This window comes from Aulostomus chinensis, chromosome 12 (genome assembly GCF_037954235.1).
Source record: "Aulostomus chinensis isolate RoL2024-O1b breed Wild chromosome 12, RoL_Achi_v1.0, whole genome shotgun sequence".
NCBI classification, from domain to species: Eukaryota; Metazoa; Chordata; class Actinopteri; order Syngnathiformes; family Aulostomidae; genus Aulostomus; species Aulostomus chinensis.
The window spans coordinates 6,615,540-6,636,820 of NC_141331.1; the positions used below are offsets into that span (position 1 = coordinate 6,615,540).

The 21,281-nt window shown below is 43.0% G+C and overlaps 2 protein-coding genes across 2 annotated transcripts in view; both read left to right on the forward strand.

Annotated features, from left to right (window-relative positions):
* The first annotated feature begins 3,719 nt into the window (after positions 1-3,719).
* Positions 3,720-5,927, forward strand: cxcr4b (chemokine (C-X-C motif), receptor 4b). Its single transcript, XM_086221170.1, has 2 exons — positions 3,720-3,961; positions 4,290-5,927. Exons 1-2 carry the CDS (start codon positions 3,956-3,958, stop codon positions 5,415-5,417), a joined length of 1,134 nt encoding a protein of 377 aa, XP_086077296.1. The 5' UTR covers positions 3,720-3,955; the 3' UTR covers positions 5,418-5,927.
* Positions 5,928-10,266: 4,339 nt separating this feature from the next.
* The window catches only part of dars1 (aspartyl-tRNA synthetase 1), a 31,540-nt gene continuing 20,525 nt past the window's right edge, over positions 10,267-21,281 (forward strand). Inside the window, exons 1-6 of the mRNA XM_086219798.1 lie at positions 10,267-10,398; positions 13,794-13,884; positions 17,221-17,250; positions 17,560-17,617; positions 19,291-19,383; positions 20,547-20,649. Of these exons, the coding sequence (XP_086075924.1) occupies positions 10,376-10,398; positions 13,794-13,884; positions 17,221-17,250; positions 17,560-17,617; positions 19,291-19,383; positions 20,547-20,649 (398 nt within the window). The 5' untranslated portion in view covers positions 10,267-10,375. The remainder of the gene's footprint in view (positions 10,399-13,793; positions 13,885-17,220; positions 17,251-17,559; positions 17,618-19,290; positions 19,384-20,546; positions 20,650-21,281) is intronic.

The window sequence follows — 21,281 nt, forward strand, 5'->3', positions numbered from 1 at the left end:
ACCTCCTCTAGGTGCCCAGACAAGTCATTAAAGCTATTTGAGTTACCTAAAACCTTTTCTGCATTCACAGGTGACACCCAAAGTCAGCTCCAACAACAAAGACTGGATGTTAGATCCCGTGCGGTGCTTTTAAAAGTGAAGGTGATATTTAAGCAGAGGTATCATTATGAGAAATTACCCCGCGCCGACTTGCAGAGGGGTTTGGGGATGAGTTGCAACCGGAGGGCTGGTGTTGACTGAACATCGTTGCTCTTTCTTGTCTTTATCTCCCTGCCATTCTTCTGTCTCATTTCAATAGCCATTCTTCACTGAAGAGCCCCTTCGTTGCCGTTCACACTTCTTGTGATTTGTATTCTAAGTAGCTCACAGATCTTTTGTATTCCGTGCCGATAGCAATCTGAATCCTCATGCTGACAGTGGAGGCTGCAAATATCCTGCCGGAGCTAGAAAATAAAAGCTTTAATTTATTATGTGAAGTGAAGTCTCTTTTGTTGTAATCCAACAAAACAATAAGCTTTATGCATGCATTCGTTCAAGGAAGGATTATTGATGCCGGTTGTACCTCTTTACTGCTGTTCACTGACAAATGTCAGAACGTAAATGTTGTGAGTACTTTTCTGGGAGAGTACTTTTTTTTTCAGATCACATCAAAAATTAATTACTTTTTATATTATTTATATTTCAACCATAGCGTGGCCGTCTTGCAACTGAAGGGTTGCTGGTTCGATCCTCAGTTCCCCGGTGACCATGTCGAAGTGTCCTTGAGCAAGACACTGAAGCCCTCATTGCTCCTGATGGCCCTGTGATGGACTGGTGACCCGTCCAGGGTGAACCCGCCTCTCACCCAATGTCAGCTGGGATAGGCTCCAGCCCCCCCATGACCCTTAACGGATAAAAGATATAGAAAATGGATGGATGGATGGATGGATGGATGGATGGATAAATTCAGCAATCTCACTTTTTTTTTGCAACCAGCAAAACCCCCCTGCTGGCCACTAGATAGAATGCAGCCATAAGGCATGTCATTGCTCTCAGACAGATCTCCAATGCCGAGCACAGTTTTTTATTCCCCAATAAATAATAAGACAGAACAAATATTTTCCCAGTTCATCTACGATGAATTGTGTCCAAGTCAAAGACGTGTACTATGTTGCTGTCCGTGCTGCTGACCGAGGCGCTGGCACGCAGGGAAAACTGAGTTTGTCCTCGTCTGCTGCTCAATAGAAAATTAAACCCATGAATTTTGTTACAATCTGTCCAATGACAATAAAGACTTTCTTTTTAAATGTTTTCGCTGACAGTATTGTTTTATGAAAGGGAGGCAAAATGATCCAATGCCATACCGCTGGACAACTTAACCATGCACAAAACAACAGCTTTGGGAAATTTGAGAAAGTGTTATGTTTAAAATTAAAACATAAATCGAGTCAGTTGGAATTCCCCGCTCCCCTTGGAAGGAATGTGAGGGAATGTAAAAAAAAAAAAAAAACAGAAAAGAAATAGTGCTCATAATTTAGAATTCAAATGAAATCCAGCAGTTCTGCTTGCAGACTGATAACGGAGTAAATGTCTGTGTCTGAATGGCGTTGATAAGAGCTACATACCAATACAGAGGCCTTCCTCTGAGCCGCCGATCCCTCTGTTCCTCTCCTCAGGAGTCCAGCTGAGGACACAAAGAATTCATCTACCACCGCTTTGATAAGCTTCAGCAAATACTTACTGTTATTTTTTGTTTTTGTTGTCGTTGTTTTATCCGGTGACGTGTTGTCAATGTGGCTGGTAAACTCTTCTTGACTGTTAGAACTGTTGTCGTTTTGTTCTCGTATCAAAGTAATAATCTCTCCTCATTTATTTTGGTCTGTGTGTTTGCATCACAACACTCATTATTGTCTTTATCCTAAACCACCTGAAGAGGAGATGAAAATGGTTTGTTTCACGCCGGGAGGATAAGAACATGCCAGACACAAGCGGCACAAAATGTTCATGAAGTGAATCACCTTTGTCAATGTGAAGAGAGAGTCCTTTTTTTCCCTCTTTAAGGTAGTTTTCCTGTTCACTGTTTCATTCATTTTACCTGTCCTGCATTGCAGATGATATTTTGGGGGAACATAATGCCGGGCAGTAATATTCAGCGCCGCTCTGGTAGTGGTATACAGCCGCAACACAAATGGTGGTGTTTTCCATCTGTCTTTTAATAACAGTTGGAGTTTTGCAATTTTTCCCTTCAGTTTGATAAATCACCCTCGTCCCGCACTTTCATTACAGCTCGCTGCTCATGTTTGGAAACTCAAATGCTGAGTTTGGGGACGCTGAGGGGAAAAGAGTTGTTCTTTAACGGAGACACTGAAGCTCCATTCAATACTTTAACCAAAAGAAAGGTTTGGTTTTTTTTCCTTGCAAGTTCTCACAAGTAGGTGTCTTGAACTCAGGACATAAACTCGTCCCTCCACCTTTGTTTCTCAGTGACTCCAGAAATTTACACCATATTTAGCTTGAAGCTAATAGTGACTAATGACTAACAACAGAAAAACTACCAAAAAAAATTCTATTCACAAACTCTCAAGTCCATCATCTTGCAGAATCCACATTTTCTCGATCCAACTGTAAGCTCAGGAACTCGCACACACATGGATTTGGACTAAAAACAAAGTGTAACCCTTTATGTTTGGAGAGAACCCACGCAGGCAGAGGGAGAACGTGCAAACTCCACACAGAAAGATCCCGTGCTCCAGCCAGGGCTCAAACCTGAAACCTTCTTGCTGTGAGGCCACGGGCGTTAACCACTGCACCACCGTGCTGCCCCCTCAAATCAAAGTGCATGTCAATTTCTGAGTTTATGGCTGGATAAAATGTAGGTAAATTAGACCAAAGCATAGGAGTAGGTAAACTAATGTCAAATTATATATATATACATGTATATAATTTGACATTTTGCAGGAGTTATGGGTCACTCATCATTAGCTTCAAGCTAAATATACGTGCTGGCTCTGGCACACTGGGTCACACAGAAGTCATAGGAGGGGAATAATGTGTTCGAGGGCTTAAGGCACCTATTTCTGAGAACTTGAGAGGCAAAATACTCTTTTTGGGGTGAATAATTACTTTTAATACCTTCCCCTACCTTTGATTAGTTGTAAGGAACAGGCACTTCGGATGTATGTCTCTGTGATTGTTTGATGATGAAAATGAGGAGTGATCTTCACGGTATTACGCTTCTATCAGTCATAATGTCTACTGCAAAAATATGCTTCATCATCTAATTTGCAAGAGTTTGCAAAGCCGTATTTTATTCGTTCACCAGATCAGCCTCCTCAACAGAATCGATGATGCAGATGGACTCGGAGCGTCTCTCACAGCTCTCACATATCAAAGATGTGCAATAGTATTTTCATGTCTCCTGGCTGATATTCGGTTTCAGGCGACGTTAGCGAGGCGGCCTGTCATCACCAATTTAACTGAAATCAGAGAGGATCGGTCAAAGGAGTTTGAGGCTGTTCGATGGAAAATCCCTCACTGTTGCGTGTGTGGTTCTTTGTCAAATCCGCCGGGAGTTAGTTAGTACTCGGAGGCACAGACATAACAGTACTTGAGGCGGGACACCAAATGTGAGTGTGTGTGTGTGTGTGTGTGTGTGTGTGTGTGTGTGTGTGTGTGCGCGCGCGCGCGTGTAAAGGTGGGGCCAGATTCAAACGTCTGCGGGTTAAAACTGCCACCAGACGCACTCCCGTAGTCATTTGTAGAAGAATGACGCTGCTGCGGGACCCTGAACGGCCTCTCTGGATGTCAACCTGAGCTCCATGCAGAGCGCAGACCCGGAGTATTTACTGAAGCGGGTGTGTGTGGGGGGGGGATTTGAAGTTTCGGCAGGTCATACAGTTGACGCAATTCAGATGCAAACACACACACACACGCACACACAGCAGTCCTAACATTTCATCCTCGGCGCGTGGTCAACATGCAGGTGAGTTTCATTACTTGGTGTTACTCTTCTGACCTGTTTTGCTGGGTGTTGCTTTTATCAAGTACAGTGATTGAGTGATATTTTCTGTGTGATTATGATTCACCCCCGTCTGATTAATTTTATTTTTATTTATTTGTTTATTTTTGAATAGAAGTAATAAAATGACAAAATGGTGAGGTTTTTGATGCTAACATGTCAATTTAAGATCTAAAAAAAAAAACAACTAACCTGACTCATATTTTTAAGCATGTGCCTGTTATGTAATGGGACTTCCTACACTCCTAATGTTTTGTTTTCCTTTCTTTCTTCTTATTTTTAAAAATGTCAGTTCGACTTTACGTTCACCCTCTCCGACAACAGCTCCGAAAACATCTCAGAGGAGTCTGGAGACTATGAGCTGGACTTCCAGGAGCCATGTGGCAGCGTGCCCAGCAGCGACTTCAAGAAGATTTTCCTGCCTGTGGTTTATGGAATAATCATTGTTCTTGGGATCATTGGCAATGGATTGGTTATTATTGTCATGGGCTATCAGAAAAAGGTCAAAACGATGACTGATAAGTACCGGCTCCATCTCTCGGTGGCTGACCTCTTGCTTGTGTGCACGCTACCCTTCTGGGCGGTGGATGCAGTCAAAAGCTGGTACTTTGGGAGTTTCCTCTGTGTGTTTGTACACATGATCTACACGGTCAACCTGTACAGCAGCGTGTTGATCCTGGCCTTCATCAGTCTGGACCGCTACTTGGCCATTGTGCGGGCGACCAACAGCCAAGCCATAAGGAAGCTGCTGGCGAGTAGAATCATCTACGTGGGCGTGTGGCTCCCTGCAGCTGTGCTAACTGTACCTGACCTGGTGTTCGCAAGGATTGGCAACACCCGCTCGTCAAACTACTTATTCTCCACTGGCCAAAGCATGGAGACAGCAGACTCCAAGCTTATCTGTCTGCACATCTACCCAGAGGAAACCAGTCTTATATGGAAAGTTGTTTTCCGCTTCCAGCACATAGTGGTGGGCTTCGTTGTGCCCGGCCTGGTCATCCTCAGCTGCTACTGTGTCATCATCGCCAAGCTGTCGAAAGGTGCAAAGGGCCAGGCTCTGAAGAGGAAAGCACTGAAGACCACGATCATCCTCATTCTGTGTTTCTTCTCCTGTTGGCTGCCTTATTGTGTCGTGATCTTCCTGGACAACCTCATGATGCTGAACGTGGTCTCTTCTACTTGTGAACTGGAGCAGGCAGTGGAGAAGTGGATTTCTATCACTGAAGCTTTGGCCTATTTTCACTGCTGCTTAAACCCCATCCTCTATGCTTTCCTGGGAGTTGAGTTTAAGAAATCGGCCAGGAGCGCGCTGGCTGTCAATAGCAGATCAAGTCAGAAAACGACTCTCATGTCCAAAAAGCGCGGGCCAATTTCATCCGTGTCGACTGAGTCTGAGTCTTCAAGTGTTCTGTCGAGTTAGCAAGGTCTGTGACTCTCAGGAGTGAAAGAGAACTAAGCTTTTATTTTAAAGTCATAACTACATTTTGTACAGATGTAAAAAAAAAAAAAGAAGAAAAAAAGAAAAAAGTTTTTTTTATATATTTTCATTTGTTTACCTTTCTTGAAATCTCTTTTATGTTTTTTTTTATAAAAAAAAAAAGTTTGTAAGTTTAATTTCCTCAAAGCGGATTTCTCAGTTTTATCCACTCAGCTTTAAAATCATATCCATGTTTTGTTTGATGCTGCCTTCAAGGTCAGACATAGAACACTGTCTCTGTTTTTAGGGGTGGTAGCTGCTTTTGGAAACTGTACATAGTTTGCAGCGTTTTTGTGTTTGCACTTAAGTTGTGTGATCATCTGAAAGCTATTATTTATTGCTGTCATTCACACTGGAAGTTTTGTAAAAGACAGAAACTGCATGCTGCTTGTTGTGTTTTGTTTTGTTTACCATTTTTGAATATGTTTTTCTAATGTAAAAATAAAAACCTTCAAAAGAATCTCCTCCTGATTTGGTGGTGTTTATTTTCACTCAAGTCAGCTCCACTCCCCCTCAAGGGTTGTGGGGGATGGGAGGGAGGTGTTGGAGGGAGGAGTGCGGGGGTCTCCTAACGCAAATGTCTCCACCTGATCTGACTGGAAAGCAGAAGGAGGACTGAGCAAGACCCTGTAATTGCAGGAACATCTGTGCACTTTTACATCTTAAGCAGAGTTGACACAAAAGTTAAAAATCTCCCTTTATAATTAAAGCCCATATGGCTCCATAACAAAGAAAATAGAATGTTAAGTTCTCCTTTGACCCTTTTCTCCCTTTGCAGTTTGCACTGCCTTCATTATGTTTGACTCGTAAACAAGTGTTATCCTCATTTGCTTCACAGAATGGGTCAGAGGGTCAGCTTAGCCATTCCCTGACTCACAAATCCCAAATAATTTTTATTCAGAACACAGGTTATATATTCAGAAGATGCAAATAGGTCGCTATAGCAATCATGGAATTTAGTACTGGTAATAAATCTGATGGAGTTGTATACATATGAAAATAAGTCACTTTACACTGATGTGGACACTGAAATGTTGATTTAAATGCGCTGCGTTGGTGGAATAAATTAAAAAGTATATATAGAAAAGAAACTCTCTTTTATCTGCCATGCATACTTGAGATTCTGCCTTTCTGGAACGGCGGTGTTCAAGTTGGAGACCAAAGGAAGCCGACTACAATAGATATCAAGAGGAATGGAGCCGTCAAATGACCACCGTGCAATGTGGTGTTGGCATTCATTCAACCCTCCAATTGTGATACATTTCCATTTCTTTACATGTAAAAGGGGTGTGAAGTGCCTCCATCAGCAAGCCACAGGGTTAATGGATATCTGGTGTCTCTGGGCTCTCACAGTGAAACAGGATAAAACAAGGGGTGCTTCTTCAGTTGGAAATGTTCCCAAATGATCCGGGATTAACATAAGACCTCGGCTGTGACAGCCGGCGCAGGGAAAGGTCTGTGATTAACACTTCCCTGTGTTCAGCAGGAGCCTCTTCATCTGCTTCTCTCTGCCTGTCAGGATGCCCCAAGTTTGACTCAAGGAATCACGTTAGCTGCCATACACAGAACTGCTGGAGAGTGCACATCCACCCATCCATCCATCCATCCATTTTCTATTCCACTTATTTGTTAAGGGTTGCAGTGGTGGTGGTGGTGGTGGGTGGGGCTGGAGCCTATCCCAGCTGACATTGGGTGAGAGGCAGGGTTCACCCTGGACGGGTCACCAGTCCATCGCAGGGCCATCAGGAGCAATTAGGGGTTCGGTATCTTGCTCAAGGAACTTGGATCTGGTTACCGTGGGAAGCGAGGATCGAACCAGCGACCCTTTGGTTGCGAGACGGCCACTCTACCGAGCGTGCAAAGAGATGACCCAAATCAAGAAAATAAAGAGACAAATAGCATTTGATTATAAAATAGAAGTCTTCTCACCACATTTTCTCGTAATTTCTTCATTTTCTGTAACCACCACTGTCTCACGGAAAAGAAAACACAAATGGCCCAGGCTGTTATGGAACTGCCTGCTTCATTGAACATATTTTATGTGTTCATTGGCCCCATGAGACTTAACTTTTTGGTCCAAGAAGGTTCCCTTTCATATTTAATGTAAGCCTTTTTTCAGGAAAAATAGTCACTGCCTTGGGTATCCATCATCTTTTGAAAATTTCCATCCCATCTTACTGCGTAATTGTGCATCCAACCTTTCCACCATCAGAATACATGAGGTCAAACAAGTGCTGCAGAAGTGAAGGGTTCCATGTTTACCTTACTGGGTTAAAGGCCAAAGCTGTTGAAACAGACAGGAAATTGTCTCCACTGGTGATTCATTACTGGTGTGCATCCAGGAGAAAAGTCTCCAACACCCTCCACCCCAGTATAAAGTCTGATTAAAATGATGCTGTTGAGATGTATTTGAATCGAGCAGCACGGTCGCCTACTGCAGACATGTTGACCTCACAAGTTCAGTGTTTACTGTTTGAATCTGCACAGGGACCCTTGATGCATTTTCTACCCCTTTATTTCCCACCTGTCTACTATCAAAGACAAAAAAAATAGTCCAGAATAGTTTTAAAAGGCTGCATCTGACGAAGGATGAAAGGAACATAAATACCAATGGTTCATTTTGGGCATTGACCTGCTCCACTAATGGTTACATTGTTAGGTAAGGAGAGGGAACAGCAGGAAGACCGTTTCCTGCCTCAGTATCTAATGTGGCAAACAGCCTGAGAATGGCTTTGATGACCCCCCACTGTATTCAAACCACCATGGCTCACGGTGCATGGCCAGTCCTGCAAAGCTCCCTCGAAACCCGAATGCACTCAGTGTACTCAACCAAAAGCATGAAAGTTATACCATGGATTTTGTCACTTTAGCGTTTTGTACAAAATAGATCACACGTGGCACTCACATCTTCCTACCATGTGTGTGTGTGTGTGCGTGTGTGCGTGTGCGTTTGTGTGTGTGTGTGTGAGTGCGTGCGTGTGTGTGTGTGCAGTGATAATTTCCCAATCTCAGCTGTTTTTAAATCTCATTTCCTTTGATCATATCACACTGGATTTCAAGATTTTTCAGCGTTAAAATGCATTAAATTCACACATTCTGAGCATACTGTAGATAGACCGTATTTACATGGCGGTTTATAAAAAAAAAACCTCATTATATGTGTTTTTGAGACACTGTTTTGTCACAACGTTAAATATTATGATGATGGTTTTTTTTTTATTATTGTGGAAGGGACATCGTAATTTTCAAATCTGTCAGTTCTGGAGTTTGATCCAAAGCAGTGCTGATGCCCCATGGCAAATGTTGTAGAACAAATCAGACAACTGACTTATTAAAATAAATGAAAGGTCATCGGAACAATCTCACTCCCGAGATTGATGCCATGTGATTATGTGAGACTTGTCAGCTACAGTTGTGGATCAGATATCTCAGTAAAAATCTTGAGACAATTACAAACAACAGTTACAGAAACCTCGTCAAACAAGCAAAACGTTTGCTGGTCACAAACTCGCTCATGCTGCTCACGCTCCTGGCGAGCTGATACGATCAGCCATGTTTGTCTTTTAAACTGGCTAAAGGGAGGATCAGAGCCAGAGCTAACTGAGCTGCACTGGTCTTTGCTAATGATTATTTACATGATAGCACTGAGTATCTGTCTATCTCACCAACATCCATGTCTGAACTCATCCTGAATTTCTCCCCAAATTAGCTTTACACATTCACATACACACTGTAGCTGACATAAGGGTTGACTGGCCTGATAGTGCTTTACAAAAGAATCTGTATATCTACCATATCATCATCATTATTATTATTATTATTATTATTGTAGATGTGGTCATTAAAGACAATAATATGATACCAATGGCTCATAACAACTGAATTTACATAAAGAAAACCCATATCTTTCTAAAAGCTCTCTCAATAACTTTCTCTTAATTGTCAAAATATACAGAGTTTTTATCAATAACTCCTTCATATCTCAAATATAAAGCCCCAATTGAGAGAGGGAGAGAGAGAGAGAGAGAGAGAGAGATGCTTTTGGCGATAATTTGATGCCTATTATGTAATTAAGGAGATGAAGCTGTGAACAAGAACAGTTAAACACTCTCTAGAAACCCCTGCTCTTCACTGTAGGCGGTCATATGACACATGCTGATAAAAATCACTAAAATCCTGTTTTTGTTCATTTTTTTTAAAATGGCACATTTCAAAGAAACAAAAACTATTTTGAAGTTGAGTGTGTGCTCCAATAGTCTGTAGGATACCACTGAGTTTATAAGATTATAAAATCACAACTAAATGTTAACCTATATTCACCAATATTCAAGGCAGAGATCTTTTAACCACGTTTAAAGTGAACTTTATCGGAAGAAGACGGCTACACACACAAGTATGTGTCAGTTGCTCAAAACAAAACAAAAACAACAATTAAAAAAACATACATATTTAATTAACCTCTTTTTTAATTTTTAACATTTTATATTTAATAGCCCACTTTCTTTCAAAATGTGGGCTATCACCCCATAGTAAATACCTCTTTGGGCTACCTTGCTACACCCTTTTTCTATTTACAGAGTTTTAAGTGTTAGTTACATGTTCCAATAACTCCTCTAGTTGGTAGTGATCACATAACATTGATGTACGTCTTTAAGCATCATGTTAGTGCATCGCCGTGATTTTTTCCCACTACTTTTATCCATTTATTTTGTCACTATCCTGAGACGTAAACCCCTAGGAACTAATCCAATCACTCGTTTCCAGTCGGATCCCAATACGTCTGGTATATGGCGCTCCGTCAAAACAGGAAGTCCTTTCCTGTAGCCGACCATGCTCTAAACAGCTGACGGGAGTACTATTTTCTGTCACACAGTAGAAATTCTCCAAGAAAAGAACTCGACATGACTAAAGAAGAAGGGCAGGGGTAAGACGGTGTTAAAGCTACTCACACAACACTCACCTCTCCCAACGTTGTAGCACTAAAGTGATGTTACAACTTAAATCTGTGTGCGGCTAACTAGCGAGCATTGCCTGAACATGCAGGAGATTGCGTCAGCAGACAGGACAGTGACAGTGAGTTCTAGGACTATATTCATGAGCCAAGTGAGGTCCTTTACCGTGCAGAATTAGTTATTATATATACCCTAAAACAGTACTTCTATTATAAGTTGCTTTCTTGCCGCTGAGGGTGTTTTGAACAGCAATAATGTGTGCAGGGGTTCCCCTGATGTAATACCACGGGCCGGGGAGGAGCGTGGGTGCATTCTACTATCTTCAGCCCTGCACTAACACGTTTAATATCCAGCTTAATTAGAATTACAATGTTAGGTTTTAAGTCCAAACCGTTTGGCTAGCTTGTTGACAAAGATAGACGTCACGCTACTGAAGAAGGAGGCAGTCGTATTTACTTACACTTTGAACAAAACAGGAGTTTATCAAAATATTTAGATACTTGCAGCATAAATTTAAGCACACTGTGAGCCTCAGTGATGCTGGTTATTATTTTTTGTCATCTTCAAATGACATTTCTCCCTTGATGGAGCTGCATAAAGCTCTTGACTTGACCTGAGACAAGTTCTTGAATTTGTCTGATAAACTGGCGATATTAAACCCATGACCATTCAGATAGGAGGTTAATCTTTACACTTAAATATCATCTAAATATTGGCAAAGCTATGAGCATATCTACAGTGATGCAAAATTGTTCTTTGGACATTTAATGAATCAGATTCATAAAACAAAACTCGACGTGTCGGGTGGCGCTTCTGCGCATTCCTCTGCTTTACTGTCTGTTCTCCCTCTGTTCATTAGGCTCCTAATCATTGGTTTAAAGTTAGACAAGATGAACCGTTTGGCATCGTAAAAAAGTTAGTCAGCCTTCAGTTATTTTAAACGCAGTTTATGTCATGTGACCAGAAAGCCTTGACGTGTGACTGAATACAGCACCTGCTGTAAGTTATTTATGTATTCTTACTGGCACTTGGTTAGAAACATAGTCTCTCCAACGTGTCCTGGGTCCTCCACAAGGCCTCCTACCGTTTGGACGTGCCCTGAACACCTCCCAGGGAGGCATCTGGTAGGCAACCTGACCAGATGCTCGAGCCACCTCATCTGACTCCTCTCGATGTGGAGGAGCAGAGGCTCTACTCTGAGCTCCTCCCGGATGGCAGAGCTTCTCACCCTGTCTCAAAGGGAGAGCTCAGCCTCAAGAGGAAACTCATTTCGGCTGCTTGTACCCATGATCTCGTCCTTCCGGTCAGAGCTCATGACCATAGGTGAGGGTAGGGATGTAGATTGACCAATAAATTGAGAGCTTGGCCTTTTGGCTCAGCTCCCTCTCACGACGGACCAATGCAGAGTCTGCATCACTGTAGATGCCACACCAATTCACCCGTCGATCTCAGGATCCAGCTTCCCTCACTCGTTAACAAGACCCCAAGAGACTTGAACCCCTCCATTTGGGGCAAGGTTTCATCCGGACCCAGAGATGGCACTCCACTCTTTTCTGAGCGAGGACCATGGACTCGGACTCGCTGATTCTCATCTAGGCTGCTTCACACTTGGCTGTGAACCGATCTGCTAATGTTTATTTTAATCAATAATTATCTCTGTTTCCGTATTTAGGGTAAGCTGAGTTGTAAATCCTCTCAAGTGGAAACAGACAATTTTGCTAGGGGAAATAGTGTGAAATGAAAATGAAATGAATTTATGTTGATTGACTAATTATAAGAAAATATCAGTTTATAAGTCCAGCTGTTAAAGGGACATCATATTACAAATAATATTTTAGAATTTTAGCAACAAGTTGAATTACACTACCAAAGGCAATTCAAAATTCTGTCGTTGTTAGATCAGAATAATGTTTGGTTTGCGTTTTTCGCCCCTGGATGGAACGTAGTGTCCTGGAAGCCTCATTCACAGACAGCTAAGAGTTTTATTTTACGCGCAACTCTCCTTTCAATGGATGGTACTTTTCAAGATGTCATGATTCCAGACATGTTAGAGCTACTGTGCGTCTGGACAGGAGGGCCGTGGTGTTGTTGGACTCGTGCCATCACAACATGCGGCAACTGAAACAAATGGAAGCTTCAGTGTATGTTTACCTTTACAACATACGATAATTGGTTTGGACGGTATTGGATTAGCTGTTAAAAGTTTGGCCAGCTTTTAATTTTGTTTGTGTTCAAATTTGTCAGCAGCTGCTCCAACAGTAAGAGTGATATAACTTGCCTGGTGGTAAAAGGACTGTTGATTCAGTTGAGCAAAATCAACAGGTTGCCGGAACATAGCAACATGAGTGTTTTTTAATTAATGGTGTGGGGCCAGCAGCATCAGTGGGCCAGGCCCCACCTGGGCTGGTTTTTAGCTTCATAAATGTTATGTTTTGTAGTAGATTAAAAAAAAAAAATCAACAACCCACGATATCCCATATTTTTGTGTCATGAAATACTGGTTTTTAATGTTTCCCAAATCAGTATCATTTTGGTTTGTGTAAGTTTGGGAGTCAGACAAGTGCTAATGTGGTGAGCTGTTTTGTGTGAGAAGTCAAGGCCATGATTTGCTTTGATTTGAGTTGTTTTGGCTTTATCACTATTCATAGTTGGCCTTTGGTCCTTGTTATTTCCTCTGACTACACGCAAGTAGTTGCCATATTGCTAGGAGGCTTCCTTGAGGTCTAAACACCTGGACCCCACAACACGCAGTCATGCACCTGCAGTCTGAGTGCACTTAACTGAAGTTAATGTGAGGCTCATTCAGAGTAAAGCAAAGTTCGGATGGTTCATGATATAAAGTCTGCGATTACGTCATTCATTGCCCCTCTTTATCTTTATAGCCCTCCAGTCCTTGACCTAGAATATGAAGTTGCCCATTTCTCGACAAGCGGATACGCCACTGCCCTCTCTCCCTTGTATATTAAATTTCACTTTCAAATGCAGTATTTTTTTCAACCTAGGTAAAATAAAGGTCGACTTGTTATAATAAAACTGCTAAATTCTTGAATGTTAGAATACTAATGATTCTGAAAAGTGCTTGTGAGCTTCATGTTTGTCTCCAAGATTCAAGTAAGTTTTCCCTCCTTTCTGTCCTCACTGCTTATTGCGACTTTTTAAACTTCCGTCTCCTCACTCACACAGGTTACATACAGATTGTGTTTGGGAATAACAATGGGATTAAAGGTGGATCGGACCTAAAAGCTGGTCGAGTCGATGGCTCAGAGTCATTTTTCCCGAGTGGTCAACAACTTCCTCTGGGATACAGAAGAAATAGAAGGTGGAAGTTGACCCTAATGTTTATGTTGTGTGTCTCTTCCTGTCCCAGGGCGGAGGAGGCCCAGTCAAAGAAAGGGCTAAAGAAACAGCAGAAGGAAGCAGAGAAAGCTGCAAAGAAGGCTGAGAAACAGGCCAAGCTGGTCAGTAGTGTTTTTTTTATTCCTAGTCATATCCGTTACCCCCTCTCACAGCTGGTAGGGCTGTGACGTGCCTTTCCGCTGGGTATTGTGGGTCCAGGAGGGTTGGTCTGCTGCCAGGGGGGCAACGGTATCCATTGTCTTAAGTATTCCTGTCATTTTGGCTTTGTTTGTGTCTAGCCAAACAAAGTACTATTTCCCTTTTACTCTGAGTGCACAGCATATGAGCAGCTCCATCCTAGAATATGCGACCATCATACTCACTTGATGTAAAACGGTAAGCTCTCGACTCCATCGTTCAGATTCAACATCATTACCACCAACAAGTAGATATCTGCTAACTGAGTGCATCGCGCCCATCAGTCCATAAGCAGATCAGTGGCCTGTGTCAAAATACTTTTTCACCTTCACAGCACAACTGCAGGGCCTCATCTCTCTTGCAGTGCAAGCATCTGCACTTTATTTTCTCAGTCCTTTTATCTTCTGGGGTTGCCCTGATGCCGGACTTTTTTTTTTTTTTTCTTTCCCTCAACCTTCACAGTACCAACTACTAAGCTGACGCCTGTGATCTTTTTCTCTGAAATTCAACTTCTGAATAACACTTCCTTTTTCAGCGAAACTGTCGTCATAAACAAGCGTTAACGAGGATGTCACAGTAAAATCTGTAAAACCAATCTTAACTGTAAATGCAGATAATCACACAATCCCAAAATTAGGGAAAATCTTCTTGTCGCTCGAGTTACGACACCTTCATGAGAAGCCGGACATTTAATCATTTATTTTAAAGCACATGCCAGTCTCAACATGGTAGCATGTCCTTAAAGCCTGCATTACCACATGTTTTGTTTTGGTTTTTTTACTTTCTACAGCCGAAGTCTTTTTATCCATGTAGCCATTCCTGATTAAGACAATATTGTGAATTTTTTGAAAAAGAAACTGCATTACCTCATCCTGAATAAAGTCAGCATAAGCAATCTGATGAAGATATGGAGTTTCCTGATATTCAGCGTTATTGAAGTGTGTTGTAGACACGTATTCGCTTTGTCGCACTAAAGTCCTGCCAGTGTTTTTGCAGCCTTTTTGCAACACGTGAGGCTGCTGTACGATGCTGGTCTCAGTCTCCAGGGACTGGTACAAACTCAGTTGTAAGTGCAGTGTTTCACTTTTGTGCCGAGAAAACTGGAAATGTACCATAGCCGTTACATAACAGAAAGGTTTCAGGTCACATGTGTCAGGAAACTCAGACGTAGAGCCTAGGTAACGTGGGCGGCCATCTCCAGCCATTTGTTGGACTCTGTTCTGTGGCATGTAAATAAGATGGAATATTCTACAAGAAACTCATGACACTTTACAATTAGAGCCGGTTCAGCACCGCACTCCCTCAGATAATTTACACCCAACAGTTGTCCTTCATTAAGCACATCTTGAGACAGCGGTGCCAAAAAACATTGCTTTTAACATGCAGGAACGTGGAGCAGATCCAGGCTCAGTGGGAACGGACATCTGCTTTGACTGGAGAGACAAAGGCGGATAAGGGGAAGAGACAGAACAGAAACACAGTGACAAAGAGAGAGAAAGGAGGGGGAGCGTGAATGACAGACAGCTGTGGGATATGAACAAGACAGAAGGAGAAAGACAAGTAGAGGGAAAGACAGAGGGACGGAGGACAGGCAGAGTTAAGACAACAAACAGTAACAACAAGGGCAGGAATAAAAGTAAACTAGCTACCAATAACAACATGTACCAGCTACTTAAACAATCAACTGCAGCATAATTGGAGCTTCTTCAGGTCTGCAGCCTCCTCCAGCAGCAGCAGCAGCAGTCAGGGAACTGGGAAGTGGGGAAGCACAAAGGCTCCAGGGAAGGAGTCAAGTTCGTAACAAGCATGTATGAATTAAGAGAGGAGGAGAGAGAAGCCCAGTGCACCATGGGACATCCCCCGGCAGTCTAAGCCTATAGCAGCATATCTGAGGGCCAGCCTAAGCAGCCCTAACTGTAAGCTTTATCAGAAAGGAAGGTCTTAAGTCTGCTCTTAAATGTAGAGAGGGTGTCTGCATCCCTGACTGAAACTGGGGGAGCCTGATAGCTGAAGGCTCTGGCTCCCATTTTACTTTTAGAGACTCTAGGGACCACAAGTAACTCTGCATCCTGGGAGCAAAGGGTTCTAGCTGGATAATAGGGGACTAGGAGCTCTGTCTGATATGAAGGAGCCTGATTGTTGAGGACTTTGTATGTTAGAAGGAGACTTCGGAATTCTAGTCTGAATTTAACAGGGAGCCAATGCAGACAAGCCAGTACAGGAGAGATGTGGTCTCTTCTACTAGTTCTTGTCAATATATTGGCAGCAGCGTTTTGGACCAGCTGGACAGTCTCTAGGGACTTATTAGTACAACCTGATAGGAGGGAATCACAGTAATCCAGCCTGGAAGTGACAAAAGCACGGACTAGTTGACTTATTTAGAATAAGGTCAGTGTCAACGTAGCCTGTGTTCCACCTACCTGTGGCTTGTCCAGGTCTAACCGAGCACTTGTTCACCAGTGCGTCTTGATTTAGTTGGCTTTACTGGAGAAAGGAACAAGGTATCTCTCCTGCCAACTGGATCCACCTGCTCAGCATGTTTGAAAGGATAAGCGAGTACTATTACGGCATGGCCTAAGGGGAAGACTTGAAAGCTGAGCTGAATATTTGTTGAATGAGTGCTCACTGTTTTATTTGCCTTTTATGCTGACACTTGTCACTTTAGTCGCTCTGGTGTGGGTCTGTTGCTTCATGGCCATCGTAGGTCTATATTCGGTTGATCATAAACCGCCATATCATCCATCATGTGACAAGATTATCATATCAAGGATGGTTGATTCCAATTCAGTCCACCACCATCAGCCAGTTCCATGCGGCAATATCAATTTGCATAGAAAATGCGTAACTCTGCCAAGACCCAATCTCATCGTACACACACAAACTCATTTGCCTAGAAGTGAGTGCAGAGATAAAGAATATCTGTCCACTTATGCTCTTTCTATTACAAAGCAATATCTCCTGCTGCCATTACTCATTGTCTGAGATGTGCCCCAGCAAAGAGTGGAGTTGCTGCCGCCTTCCAGGGTTCTAAGGCTTGGCTCCAGGAAGGCGGCCTTCGCTTTATTAATTTTGTTCAGATCCCCCTGATACCACAAAATGAAAACACAATTTAAATGTTGTCGCAAAGTGTTTGAAGTTGCGTCATTTGATGCTGAATGTTTGGATTAGTTTGTGTTTGACTTTAGTTGATTGTCCCCCTGTGTTGTTTCCTGGATACTTTTAAAGTTCTTTAGACCCACATTTCTGTCTTTGTGTTTCAGGCAGCTGAACAACAAAGCACAGAGGAAGATGTAAGTGTCCTCCGTGATCTGGCTACTCATCCTCCAAGGTTCCGGTTCCCTGCCTTCTCTGGCTAACGTGACTCACTGCTGTTTTTCACACTTTTGCTATAGTTTGTATGCAAATACCTGCATGCTGCTCCCTGTTTCTGCATTCTGTGAGCACAATCTGTACAGTCTGTTTTTTTTTTTTATCTCAGACACACGAGACAGACTGACGCTTACAAAATGAAAGTGTTAGAAAAAATAGCAAAATAAAAAGTTTAATCAGATGATTTGATCTTCACAAGTGTTTGTGTTTTTTTGTTTTTTCCCCCCCAGGACTTTGCCAAGGACCGATATGGTGTTTCAGCAATGGTCCAGTCTCAACATAAAGTGGGTTAGTATGGCAGCTGCTTTGTCCATTCTTTTTTTTTTTTTTTGATCGACACTCTTTATCTTTCGAGCGTTTGTTTGCTGTGGTGCAGATCGGGACAGAAAACCAAATATCTCACTCCAAAATAGTAAAAAGCTGGCATTAACTCCACATGTGGAAGTGTCACATTGTAACAGAATCCAAAATGCAAGTAGGTGAATCCTGTTCCAGCAACAGCCACGGAGCTGGGTCCTCTTTCTGTCCTGGGAATCTTTCGGTGTGGGGAAAAGAGATTTACGCTAATAGTCCCAGTAGTGTTGATCAGTCACACATTTGTTGGTTTTATGCAGGTAAACGGGGGGGGGGGGGGGGGGGTGCTTTGCAGGCCTGAAAAGTCTCTGAACTGACTTACAAGCTAGCTTTTTATTTGATCTGCGTTCATAGACGTCCCCGTCCAACTCCATTTTTTTCATCTGAAACTCTGAATTGAATCAAACACAATAAACGGCAAACGGGAGAGGAAGTCCCACCCTGGATATCCGCTGGCTGCCCCTGTTGCCCTAGAGGCTGTAGCATAGTTAACGTTAACTGCTAACTGTTGCGTTTACCATTCAAAAATCACTAAAGCAGCATTAATTTGCGAAAATTGATGAACAAAATATTTAAGTCTCATGAACTCCTATTATCAGTACTCCAAAATATCCTTTCAGTCCAGGGAAGCCTAGGTGATGCTAATTTTCAGGCAGGGCTACAAAAATACGTCATCCTTGTGGCATCCTATTGAGTTTCTCTGTCTGGCTCGTGGTAAGAAACCACCCATTATTCTGCTGATATTCATCGCTGACCCCACTGGTGTGGAGTGTGAGTTTCTCGCCAGATTACCGACAAGTTGCACCTTCATCTCGAGAGATTTAAGGGCATCAAAGTCATCGTGGCACCTCAACCTGAGCGTCCTCTCTGATGTGGAGAATGAAACTTTCAAATGAAACAAGATGATACCCTCATACAGAACTTATCAGATTACTTCAGTCTGGCTCCTTTTTAAGTCACAGATCAGTTCCAACTGATTACCACCGTAAAAGTTTATTTGTCTCGCGCTCTATCAAAACGAATGTGCTGTAATTCATTCTTGTGATTAATAGTGTATGTGATAACTCCCGGATGACTGCGAGCGAGGCAGCAGGCCTCACCTGTCGGGGTTCGTCGGTGCTTTTTCAGCTCCAGTGGCTGCAAACAAAGTGGGGCCTTGCTCACCTGCATGCCAAGCCCCAGCTATGAGGATGACGTGGGGGGTTGGCGGGAGAGGACTTTCATGTGGGTCGACAGCGTTTCCTGCCAAAAGGACGGCTCTGTTTTCTCTGGTGTAGCCTCTCTGTCTGCTGCGTCTGCATGCTGATAATAAGGAGAAAACATGCCTCTGAGTGACACAGGTGAAACTGGAGTCTATTTGTCACCAGCCCACAGATAATGGGTTGGACAGCTTTTCAGCAAGCCTCCTCGGGCGTCTTATTTATTAGGCACATCTGTAATTTGAGCATTTTAATGTGCACGCGTCTACACAAGCTCATGCATGATTATTCACATTTCTCTCTGCCTTTGGAGACCTGCGAGGTAAGAGTTTGCGCTGTGTAAGACTCTTTGGGAAATGGATCCAGCTAAGTCCTTTAGAACTAATGTGATTTTTCTGTGTGAGTCAGACAGGGCCTTGGTGATGGTCCAAGACCTTACTCCGAAGAAAGCTGATGAGCTGATCTGGCTCCGGGCTCGGGTTCACACAAGCAGAGCCAAAGGTGAGACACCCCCCCCCCCCCTTTCACCTGTGTTCACCCTTTGTGACTTTGATGAACTTCCTTTAGTGAGAAAGACACAAAAAGCCAACATCATCTGACCCCTGTGCTAATCCCTGGTTTACCATAGAGAAACATCTAAAACGTATGCCCTTGGGCTAGTTCTTCATTAGGCATGCCTGAAATTATACTTGGGCTTTGGTCACGTAGGCAAAAACATGGGGTTAAATTAATAGATCAGCTCTTTTACTCCTACCCTATCCGCCCTTTGCGTCTGATCTAAATCAGTCAGATCAGTGTCTCCCTGGTCTTCCTGCCCCTTTCTTCTATTCAAGAGCCAACAGTGGCCTGACCATCTGACATCACAACACTGAAGGTCTGAAACCAAAGAACTGGGTAGTGTGGATACACAATCCCTGTACTATATCTCAGAATTGGGAGAATTAGACGAAGTTGTCCTCTTGTTTCCAGTATCGCGTCACTCAGTGTGGTGGGGTTGTGCAGACACGTAGAGAGCTGCTTCCTCGTCTTCTCATGTTCAGCACTTCACTGCCAACAGGGAGATCAGATATTTCCAGGGTTCCAGCTACTGGCAGGTGTGAAATTTTTGTTTTTTTTTCCATTCGAATACAATGAACCCTCTCAGCTTTAATAGCTTATTCCAGCCCCATAAGAAACATGAAGCTTCTTAGCTTCCTCGATTGATTACAAATAAAGTAAATGATTACTTGTGGGCTGTTTCCTTTTGAGATAACTCCCGGCCCTCCAATTATGCTCTTTCTTTCCTCTCAGAGATAGAGAATAACATCTGGATTTGGTCTATGATGAGGTGAATCTGTTGGTGGCATTCCTAATATCCCACCTCCTTCTCACAGGCAACAAACATCAAAGTACCTGGGTGGTCCGACTGTCTACTGGCCCTGGATTTTGTTGGCTTAATTGTTTACACTGTTCCTAGGTGTGTTTGTTAGGAAGGTGGCTATTCTCCACTCTGTTCTCTTCAAAGAGAAGGGCCCTTCACAGATCTTCCACTCTACCTGTAGGTGAAACGCAGGACTCTTGCAGCTGGACGGCGATCCTCCTCTTGAGTTACACAAACTTGTGTTGGTTCAGACAGAATGCCTCAGTGAGTAATGAAATATTATTACTCGTTGTTTTTGTTTCAGGCAAGCAGTGCTTCTTGGTCCTGCGTCAACAGCAGTTCAACGTGCAGGCACTTGTCGCAGTGGGAGATCGTGCCAGCAAGCAGATGGTCAAGTTTGCTGCGAAGTGAGTACGGAGACTGTGCTTCCTGTCAGAGAGGAGGAAAACAATGGTGGGAAAATCCTGGGCCCTAATTGTCCGCTGATCCATTTTCACACATTCTGACACAGGCGGAGGCTGGGGAAGTCAATCATTTTTCACTTGACAACAAAAGCTTGGCTGTTAACAGGGCGGGATACAGTGGTGTTTTAATGGAGTGGTTCCTGTTGAGATGGCAGATATAGCGACTTGGATCAGAGAGGGTGGAGAAATCCAGGAGAGCCAAGCGTCATTAATCTTGTTAGCAGACCAATTGTCGTCCATTACTGTTGGTCAATGAATGAACAGGAATATCCGCGGATGCACTTTGGCTGATAGTGTTTGATGTTTACAGGAGGGCTTATTCATCATGCTACTGTTAATGTGTATTTCCATCCCCATTAAGACACTTGAAACTTGATGCGGTGCGTACAATCGTCTGTCGTGTTTTTGTTTTTACACGCATAAACACACAAGATATTGTGTAATGTGGCCAACACCTACATCTGTAATCTTCCAGACCAAAGTGACAGTTAAGACGTTGTATAACGTAGAACTTAGGTAATTCAGACATTGCAGCAGTGTCTAATCCTGTTTAAACAAGCTCACTCATCTGTTGC